The sequence below is a fragment of the Aquarana catesbeiana genome, linkage group LG13 (assembly GCF_042186555.1).
Source record: "Aquarana catesbeiana isolate 2022-GZ linkage group LG13, ASM4218655v1, whole genome shotgun sequence".
NCBI classification, from domain to species: Eukaryota; Metazoa; Chordata; class Amphibia; order Anura; family Ranidae; genus Aquarana; species Aquarana catesbeiana.
Window position 1 is genome coordinate 52813724 of NC_133336.1, and position 11229 is coordinate 52824952.

Sequence of the window (11229 nt, forward strand, 5' to 3'; positions counted from 1 at the left end):
TTTGCTGACCATGTCTCTACCTGCGGCCTGAACTGACCTATCTGCACATCTCGCTGACTGCTTTCTTGCAAGACTTCAGTTTCTACCATCCCCTGCAAACAACTGCACTTTCAGAACCACAGGAACTCTATTGTTCTTCCCTTCTTTAGGCTCTTGTACTTCCTGGCATTCCTGGGGGCAGCCAGTAGACTAGGCTTGCTTGGCTTATAAGAATGGGGACTGCTATAGGTGACGCTACACTAAGCTCTAAATGTGTAATTTATGCTCCACAAAAGCCTGAAGGTGCTTCTTGGATTGTGGGCCTCTTTTTGTGACTGGGCTGTGAAAAAATCTCACATGTGTGGTATCGCTATACTCAAGAGGAGTAGCAGAATGTGTTTTGGGGTGTAATTATAAATATCCCTATGATGTGTATTAGAAATATCTTGTTAAAATGACAGCTTTGTGGGTGGGGGAGAAACTATTTTTATTTAATTTCTTCATTTCAAAAAATGGCAACTTAAAAAAACAAAATTCACTATGCCTTTTACTAAATATCTTGGACTGTCTGCTTTCCAAAAAAAATAGGTCATTTCGGGGATATTTGTACTGTCCTGGTATTTTAGGGCCTCAAGAATTGAGATAGGCAGTCAGTACATTTGGATTGACCTGTTTTCGTATATAACATAGTTTGTAGACTAATTTTTACGCATACTAAATAATATACATGGATTTTTATTTACCATTGACCAAAGAAATCTGGCTCAAATTTATCAAGAGATTATTTGCATAGTTTTATAACAAAAACACAGAAAAACGTGCGATTGAATACCACCTAAAAGAAAACTGTAAAAAAAAAAAAAAAAATACAAACTTCATTAGGGTACAGTGTTGCATAACTGAGTAATTGTCACTCAAGGTGTGACAACGCTGAAAACTGAGAATTTGCCTGCACTGGAAGTGGGTGAAATATTCTGGTTTTGAAGTGTCTAAGGATCTATTAATGAATACAGAGCTACGTTTGATTTTAATACTTTATATCTACCTTGAGTTTAGCTTTAACACTCCCATCATACACAATAATTTTGAGACCGTAAATGTTCTAACAGTAATTTATTGGCCTTGCCACAGAGGAATTCCTCTAGTCAATGTGTTTTGTGTTTTTTTTATTTTTTATAATAAAGGTGTTCAGGAGAAGCTGGGGGTAATGAACAAAGGACTGGTATACGCCCTGTGGAATTTTGAAGCACAAAACGCAGATGAGCTGTCCTTCCGGGAAGGTGACGCCATCACCATTCTGAGACGCAAAGATGACACGGAGACAGACTGGTGGTGGGCGCGTCTTAATGAAAAGGAAGGATATGTGCCTAAGAACCTCCTGGGGGTAAGTGTCCCATTATAGACTTGTGTAGCTTTTGTACTTTTAAAGCCTAACTCAAGTATTGACAATAAACCATATTAAAAACTTAGCGCTGCTCCTATATTAACTAATATATAAAAAGTGCTTGTGCAGTCATAAAGTTCATAATTGTGCAATCATAAGTGAAAGTCCATCCATGCAGATAAAGTGCCAAACGTAGTTATTTCTTGCTTGTAAAGATTGCAATGCCACTCTGCCCCCCTCCTGGGTCCCCACTCACCAGCAATATAATTTAAAATGGCAAAGTCTTTATCCTGCATCAATGGATGGGACTGTCTCCTTCCTTCTCCTCCAATTACCAGGTTACCATAGCGGTGGTATTAAGTATACCAACGAAGAGAGAGATGTATATAGCGTAATACTGCTTGGTTTATTGAAAAGGCTAAAAACAAATGCACTTATAGCATTGAAAGTTCATAGGGCATGTAAATGATGATCACCGCTGTGGCGTGCGTTCCAGCCCTCAGTTTGTAATATCTATCTCGTCCCAGCTTGACACGTTTCGTCCCTCCCACTTATGAAGATGCCCAGTTGGTAGGGACGAAACGCGTCAAGTGGGGACAAGATAGACACCCACTCCCACCCCCATTCTAAGACTATTCTATCTGCCCTGTGAAAGAAAAGATGCTTATACTTGCCTATTAAGCTGCTCCGGTCACATGATCAGGTACCAGCACCAGCTTCAGTGTAGAGGAGGGGCAGCGGTCAGCGGATGCCTCATAGTAAGCCTATGGGTGACGTCACTGCATAGGCACTTGCAGCCATTGTCTGTGATCCCCTCTTCACTGAAGCTGCCGCTGGAGAGATCCTGTGAGAATCAGAGTGACTTCAGAATAGGTAGGTATAAGCATCTTTTCTTTCACTGGGTAGATAGAGTAGTCTAAAGCTGTATACACACTATACAACTTTTTTTTTTGTTGTTGTTGTTCGATTTCCTTTAGATTTACCTTCAACTATGTAGTGTAAGGGCCTGCCTGACTGCATACAAATTGAAAGTGTTTAGGTTTGACCTCCTATTATATGGTTCTGGAAAATCTAAAGAACATTGTATAGTGTTTATCCAGCGTTAGAATAGGGGTGGAAGTAGGCTTTGTTAGATTTTAACTGAACTTCCATTTTAAAGAAACACATGTAATACATTTTTATTGTTTTAATCACTTTAAGTACAGGGGCGTGTGTCAGGTCATGTTTTTGGGTGAGAAGAGTGTTGGAGGCAGCTCAAGGTTAGTTGGTTGAAGGGCACGTCTTCCCCATACTTCTCTTTGGCACCAGAAGGCTTGTACTGGGTTACTGGAGACAGATGGATTAATATTTCCACTATTGACCACTTGCCGACCGTCGCATGTACATATACGTCCCTACTTTGGCGGCGGATATCGTTGTTATGGCAGCAGCTAGCTGCCATAACCCCGGTATCCCCGTTTTTGTGCGGCGGTCGGCTACAAAATAAAAGTGGTCTCTGCGGCAGATTCGCCGCGAGATCACTTTTATCGGTAGCGGGAGAGGGCCCCCCTCCCGCCGCGATCTGGTGCCCTCCGCAGCTTACCGGAGCCGTAGTTAGCAGCAGAGGAGATCGTGTCTGTCCCCTTTCTGTACATGGAGATGAGTGAGGGGAAGATGGCGCCCACTTGTCTCCATGACACTGGAGGGCGGAAGCGACGTCAAAACGTCACTTCCGCCCATACGTCTTAAAGACACATTTTTTTCAATGTAATTTTTTTAAATGACTTTTTTTTTTTTAATTGCATTTTAGTGTAAATATGAGATCTGAGGTCTTTTTGATTCCAGATATCATATTTAAGAGGTCCTGTCATGCTTTTTTCTATTACAAGGGATGTTTACATTCCTTGTAATAGGAATAAAAGTGACACTTTTTTTTTTTTAAAACAGTGTAAAAATAAATAAAATCATGTAAAATAAATAAGAAAAAAAAAATCTTTTTAAAACGCCCCGTCCCGACGAGCTCGCGTGCAGAAGGGAACGCATACGTGAGTAGCGCTCGCATATGAAAACGGTGGTCAAACCACACATGTGAGGTATTGCCATGATCGTTAGTGCGAGAGCAATAATTCTAGCTCTAGACCTCCTCTGTAACGCAAAACATGCAACCTGTAGAATTTTTTAAACGTCGCCTATGGAGATTTTTGAGGGTAAAAGTTTGACGCCATTCCACGAGTGGGCGCAATTTTGAATAGTGACATGTTTGGTATCAATTTACTAAGCGTAACATTATATTTCACAATATAAAAAAAAATTGGGCTAACTTTACTGTTGTCTTATTTTTTTTTATTCAAAAAAGTGAATTTTTTCCAAAAAAAGCACGCTTGTAAGACCGCTGTGCAAATACGGTGAGAAAAAAAAGTATTGCAAAGACCGCCATTTTATTCTCTAGGGTGTTAGAAAAAAACAATATATAATGTTTGGGGGTTCTAAGTAATTTTCTAGCAAAAAAACAGTTTTAAACATGTAAACACCTAAAATCCAAAACGAGGCTGGTCCTTAAGCGGTTAATGTGGCAGCAGCAGCAGCTTTTACAGTATTCATTTGAATTCAATAGACCTGTCCTGTATGGTGAAATGCACAATTCAATTGATAGAAATAAGTAAGTCCAAAAACAAAACTGCTGTATATTGAAATTTACAGTCCTTAGATGTGGTGGCTGCATTCCTTTTTTTTTTTTTCCTGAGCTAAGAACATTTTCAGAAAATGGAGACAATACCTGTTGATCCAGAATGGCTGTGTCCTTGTCACTGCCTGTGATCTGCACCAAAGAATATCTTCCTTCCTAGCTATCTTCTATAAACTACCAATTGCCCTGTCCTCCATGTAATAAAGACAGAGATACAGGCATGTCTGCAGTCCATATCAGGAGAACATCCTAGGGTGATAGCCATGGCTCCCTCCATAAATACAGTGGGGGAATGACATAGCCACCCATGGAAAGGAAATATGTTCTTTCCAGAGTACCCATTTGAAAAGAAAGTAAAATAAACTTTAAACAAGAAAAGAAAATGAATGCAGCCACCACACCAAGGACCAGCAAGCTGCGATATTACATTTTTGGTTTCTAGATAGGCTTTAATGTTAGAATTGCAAGGGCCTCATGTGTGAATTGTTTGGTTTATGAATGTATTTCCTTTGTCTGTTGGAGTTTGGTTCCACCTGTTCAGTTGGCCACATACATTGCAATGTGATGGTAACACTAATGAAAATTGTCCTGAGATTGTACATTTAGCTGTGTTTTGTGTGAGCCTACCTCAGCATGCATTCAGCTTCAATCATGCAGCCCTTCACTCTACGTCTAACGATCCATCTGATAGAATGTATGGCTACCTTAGACCTAGATGAGGGAGAGTGATTGCTAAGGGCCACAGAACACGTTTTGTGTATGGAGTCCTACATTCATTGACCATTCGCATGTTTACCTTTTATTTTCTCTTGCACAGCTTTACCCCCGGATAAAACCTAGACAGAGAACCTTGGCTTGAAATCCAGAACGCCTCAAATTTCCTACTTACACTGGAAAGAAAGGCAGAAAACCAAGATATAAACATTTCATGGACCATCAGCGGCAATCTGCGGATGCTGTCTCTAAACGACAGACATTATAAGTACGGTGTATTCCGAGATGTATTATATACCCTTTTGGGTCATTTACAGGCTGAGCGTTCATACAATCTGCTCATGGATTCTGCAGGACTATTGTCAGATCGGATTTACCAGGGTTCAGATGTGGAGACACAACCCTGTCCTCCCGGTACCACACAAAGTCCTCGGTGTAAATAAGAATTTACCGCATCTGTTCATTCTGCCCGCTTTCCTGCCAGTAATGTTTTAGTGCCAGTGCATAGAGTAAAGGCCGGACCCCATACCATCAGCTACATAAGGCACTTCCATCTCAGGCGTTTTCTGTTGTGTGTGTGTGTGTATGCGTGTGATAGTCGTTGTGGGTCTGTTTAGCACATTTCCAAAAGGGGTGTTTTTTTTTTATTTGCAAATCGGAAGTCTGTAATCAGAGGTTCTGTATTCAGCACTTGGTAGAAGCAGGTGTGGTGGGACTGGTAAGTAGACGAATACCTGAGACCAGGTAGTGATGGAGGTGAGAGAATGAGGAATAAGCAGGTTCATTGCACAAAGTGTATAGAGAGGACTGGAAGTGTATGGTTATGAAGGCTGCGGAGCGATATGTGTTTTGTTGATAGATATTGTAAGTGTGTGGGGGGGATCAGATTACTGTTTGCACTTTTCACGTCTAGAGGAGTTATTGGACGTTATTTGATAATAGCACTGTGAAGAGAGCTGTCCACGGGAGTTACCCATAGCAGTGTTCTGTAGCCAAAACCACAAGCGGACTAGGTGCTGTGGGTTACTGCATTGTGTCGGCTCTCTTAAAGGCCTTCTCAACATGGAAATTATAGTTCACTCTTAGGAGGAAAGTGATGGGTTGACTCTCCCTAAAGCTATTTTTCTGTGACATGAGATGTCTCTTCAGCACCTTTTGTCTGTTACCATAAGGCCATTAAATGGATTGTCCAGTTATACCCCGATGGATTGTACTACAGAAAATATGGGACACCCTTGATCAGCTTCCTTTGAGGCTGAAGCTACTGGATGGAACTGGGAGTTATGGTTTGGGTTTTGGTTTAAGCCGTATAAGAAGCCAGCAGGTTGAGTTGGAGCATACTGTACAGTATATTCACCTTTCTAATCTAATGTTGTAACTTGGGTCAGTACAAGGCATTCATCTGTTGTCTTTGCACGGCCCTCTTAAAGTGAGCATTGTGGACTTTGAAATTCAACTTTTATTGCAGTGGGAATGTTTTCATAGACACAGGAAAAGATTTACTAAAACTGGAGCACACAGAATCTGGTGCAGCTGTGCATAGTAACCAATCGGCTTGTTCATTTAGGCTTTGCTAATAAAACCTAGAAGCTGATTGGTTACTGTGCACAGCTGCGCCAGTTTTAGTAAATCTCCCCCAGAGTGGGCCTTGGCACTGAGCAGCCTCATATGTGCTGAGCAAACACGGCTGTGCTGAGAGCGCGCTCCCGACACAGTTACTGGCAGCTAACTGAAAGCACGATCGGGAGCATTCTGACCATGTGACTGCCAATCACGGTGGTCACATGATCATAAGCCCCATCCCCTGACATCTGAAACCCCTTAAAGGGTCAAGAAGCGTCAGCGGGTTAAAGTAAAATAAATTTTGGGCAATATTAACGGGAACGTACAAGGGCATTATACATACATTCTTTATTATCGTTAGTACTAAAAAAAAAAAAAATTAAATTATTTTTTTGCCAGATAAATATGGCATGTTGCATATAGGCAATATTCTGTTTTCAGTTTATCCAGGAGGTGGAGCTTTAGGCTTCTGTTCACATTTTACTGTATCTCTGTTTATTTGTTCCATTGAGACAGGCTTTTCTGCAGGCCACTGCGCATGTATGGTATGAACAGGACACCTAGAAAAAAGTTGTTGCGCTACTCTGTCCACATCGTCCATCGTGCAGAAAAATGCAGCTTAATAGATAAGTTATGAACAAACCCTTAAATGCTTGAGCTGAAATGTACTTACAGAAGTGAACAAGCTGGAGAAAAGACTTACCCCTTCTAATGCCCCGTACACTCGATCGGAAATTCTGCCAGCAAAAGTCCGATGTGAGCTTTTGGTCGGAAATTCTGACCGTGTGTATGCTCCATCAGACTTTTGCCAAATTCCGCCAGCAAAAGATTGAGAGCAGGTTCTCTATTTTTCCGACGGAAAAAGTTCCTATCGGAAATTCCGTCTGTAGCAATTACGATGCGCAAAATTCCTACGCATGCTCGGAAACAATTTGACGCATGCTCAGAAGCATTGAACTTTTTCTCGGCTCGTCATGTTGTACGTCACCGCGTTCTTGACGGTCGAAAGTTCAGAGAACTTTTGTGTGACCGTGTGTATGCAAGTCAAGCTTGAGCGGAATTCCGTCGGAAAAACCATCCAAGGTTTTTCTGATGGAAATTCTGATAGTGTGTATGCGGCATTAGACGCGTCTGTCCGATGATTTGGACAAAGCTGGCTTCATTGTAGGTTGCACTATAACCCATAGTGCTCGGAGCTTTCTTTGTCATTTATTAAATGATTCTTTTTAAAACTAGAAATGTTTTTATACACTGTGCTATAGATTTTAAAATAAATGGATATAAAAACCTTTTTTTTTTTTTTTTTTTTTTTTTTAAACCACTTCCCGTTATGTTTTTAAAAAATAAATATATGGCAAATTTTTTCCTTTAGGCTGGGTTCACATCTATGTTAATTGGATGGGTTTCTCCGCATCTAATTTGCATGGCAGGATAATGTGGCCCGCTCTCTATGGAGCCGGTTCACATAACCCCAGGGTGGCTGCGGAGCACACTGTGCAGCTTTGGCTCAGTTTTAGGGCCGAATTCAGGCACAGATTCGTCCCTGAACAGGAAGGGGGACGCACAGCTTTCCTGTGCGATCCGCAGCCGGTTCCAGTGTAAACCGAGCCCAAGAGAGCTGATGCAGGCAATGGGAAAATGATGATTTGATATAGAAATGTGATTTTGCTGCTCTGCTTACAATCTTCAATCCGTGGGTGGACTTGCACATCCATCTAGTCTGTAAACAAATGGACATCTTATAAGAAGTAACTTGTATTTTTTCCCTATCTAGTGGTTTGTAAGCTACATATACTGTAATGAGGCTTTGGTGGTACCGTCAGACGATGTAAAACTTTGCGTTCAAGGCTATCTTTTGAAGGAGACCAATCTCAGTTGAAAACTTGTATTAGAGATTGTATTATTAATGCTAACCTGAAACCACAAACACGTTTGTAACATGACAATGGAAGAAAACTCACTGCATTACACTTTTATATAGGCATAGGTTCTGCACAAAATGTTGTAGGCATGTTGGAAGATGGCAAACATACAACATAATGTAGAAAAATTGAACAGATGTTGGTAGTTGCTATTTAACTACTACAGGCTACAGGGTGCTTTGGCAGTTGGGACTTGTAGTTGTACAGCTTGAGAGCCAAAGATTGCTTAGAGAGGTTGTGTACTGTAAAGTAAGACAAGAGTCGGAGTATACACACACATAGGGGGAAATAATGCCCTTATTTTTTACTGTCTTGTAATTGGCTAAATCAGGCTGTTACAGCACAGAGGGAATGGGGGTGGGGGGGTTTGCATGACTGTCAAAAGACTTCTGGGGTTTTTAGGGTGGTCACAAATGCTTGCTGTTGGGGGAACTACAAAGGCTAGGCGTGTGAGCCAGGACTCCTTTTTTTAATGGCTGTTCAAATATAAAATGTAAACCGTGTTTTAATTTAGGAGGAGAGAGAGTGGTGTGTTTGTGTTACTTGGGCAGAGAGAGTTTTAATGGAAGGTATGCAATAAGCTATACACTGTATTGTGAATCTGAAACCACAAATGTCACTGGAATTCACTGTACATGCTTTAATACCAGAAGTATTTATTTTTTATTTTTAAAATGTAATTTCCCATAAGTTTTAGGGTGTGCAGACACAGCCCTGCCACAGACCTGTGTACGCAGTTTCACATACGCTGTGCTAAGTATGCTCTTACAATGTTTGTATTAAGTGTATATATTGTGGTGATGGTGGAAATAAAAAAAAAAAAAAAAGTATTTAAGTTTATTTGCTACTGCTGAAGTTGTTCTTGAAGAGATCTAGAAAATAGGTTTCAGAAAAAAAAATCCAAATGTAAATTATCAATAAAAATGCTAAAGCATGTTCCTGTATTGGTTGAGAGTGGTGTCTCTTCATTGTTTTAGGGGGGTTGGGGGTGTTACCACTTGAGAGGTTTTCTCCATTTTTCACAGGCTGTGTATGATGATAGCTAACCCTGATGAGGCCTGTTTCACACGAGCTTCAGCTTGTATAAGAGCAGGGTGAATGCTTTGACAAAGCATTTGCAGAGCTTTCAGCAAGTTCATTTTTAATTTTTTTTTTAAGCTCTTAAAGTACCATTCAGCTCTAATTTGGAAGTGGGCTGTGAAAGGTATTTACTGGCAGAAAAAAAAAATGTTTTACTATCCAAAGTTAAAACAAGGGCAGAAGATTTAATAGATGGAAAGTTGAAAGAAATGACGGAAGGTCCGCTTTAATCAAATGTGCTAGGATCCGAGCTGATGTTAAAGATACAGTGCCTTGCAAAAGTATTAATCCTCCTTGGCATTTTTCATGTTTTGTTGCCTCACAATCTGGAATTAACGTGGATTATTTGAGGATTTGCATCATTTAATTTATAGAACATGCCCACAACTTTGAAGATTATTTTTTTTTATTGTGAAGCAAATAGGACAAAATAACAGAAAGTCAATGTGCATAACTATTCACCCCCCTAAAGTCAATGCTTTGTAGAGCCACCAAGTCGCTTTCGATAAGTCTCTATGAGCTTTGCCCATTCCTCCTTGCAAAACTGCTCCAGCTCCTTCAAGTTGGATGGTTTGTGCTTGTAAACAGCAATCTTTAAGTTTGACCACAGATTTTCTATTGGATTGAGGTCTGGGCTTTGATTAGGACATTCCAACACATTTACATGTTTCCTCATAAACCACTCAAGTGTTGCTTTAGCAGTGTGTTTGGGCTCATTGTCCTGCTGGAAGGTGAACCTCCGTCCTAGCCTCAAATCACACAGAGTGGTACAGGTTTGGCTCAAGAATATCCCTGTATTTAGCACCATCCATCTTTCCCTCAACTCTGACCAGTTTCCCAGTCCCGACTGCTGAAAAACATCCCCACAGCATGATGCTGCCACCACCATGTTTCACTGTGGGGATGGTTTTCTTCTTCTGTGATGGGTTGGGTTTGCGCCAGACATAGTGTTTTATTTGATGGCCAAAAAGTTCAATTTTAGGCTCATCAGACCAGGGCACCTTCTCCATACATTTTGGGAGTCTCCCACATGCCTTTTCGCAAACTCAAAACTTGCCATTTTGTTTTTTGCTGAAAGTAATGGCTTTCTTTTGGGCTTTATGGCAGAGTGGCCAGCTCTATGGAGCGTACAGCTTATTGTCATCCTATGTACAGATACTCCAGTCTCTGCTGTTGAACTCTGCAGCTCCTCCAGGGTTACCTTAGGTCTCTGTTCTGCCTCTCTGATAATGCCATCCTTGCCCGGTCTGTGAGTTTTGGTGTGGGGCCATCTCTTGGCAGGTTTGCTGTTGTACCATGTTCTTTCCATTTGGTTATGATAGATTTGATGGTGCTCCTAGGGATCATCAAAGATTTGGATATTTTTTTTATAACCTAACCCTGACTTGTACTTCTCAACAACATTGTTCCTTACTTGTTTGGAGAGTTCCTTGGTCTTCATGGCAGTGTTTGGTTAGTGGTGCCTCTTGCGCCTTTCAAATAGGTGTGTATATGTAATGACAGCTCATGTGACACTTAGATTGCACACAGGTGGACATCATTTCACTAATTATGTGACTTCTGAAGGTAATTGGTTGCACCAGAGCTTTTTATGGGCTTCATAACAAAGGGGGTGAATATATGCGCACATGCCAATTATCAGTTTTGTATTTCTGAAAAAAAATAGTCATGTATATATTTTTCTAATTTTACTTCACTAACTTAGACTATTGTGTTCTGATCCATCACATTTAATTCAGAAAAAAAAAATTAAACTAAAGGGTGTAATGTCACAAAATAGGCAAAAAGCCAAGGGGGGTGAATATTTTTGCAAGGCACTGTAAGTCTGAGCTGAATGGATTTCTATGGCAACACCTCTCTGATAGCCTGTCATTCTCAGCATGGCTGGTTTTCAGTAAGGGACTTTACACAGCCCTACATTC

At 40.8% G+C, this 11229-nt stretch overlaps 1 protein-coding gene across 11 annotated transcripts in view; it reads left to right on the forward strand.

The window, feature by feature from the left end:
- PPP1R13B (protein phosphatase 1 regulatory subunit 13B) overlaps positions 1-8355 on the forward strand; it is a 173329-nt gene extending 164974 nt beyond the window's left edge. For all 11 annotated transcript variants that reach the window (XM_073609860.1, XM_073609857.1, XM_073609855.1 and 8 more), the window contains 2 exons: positions 1164-1363; positions 4846-8355. In XM_073609860.1, coding sequence (XP_073465961.1) covers positions 1164-1363; positions 4846-4887 — 242 coding nt within the window. In that variant the 3' untranslated portion in view covers positions 4888-8355. The remainder of the gene's footprint in view (positions 1-1163; positions 1364-4845) is intronic.
- The last annotated feature ends 2874 nt before the right edge of the window (positions 8356-11229 follow it).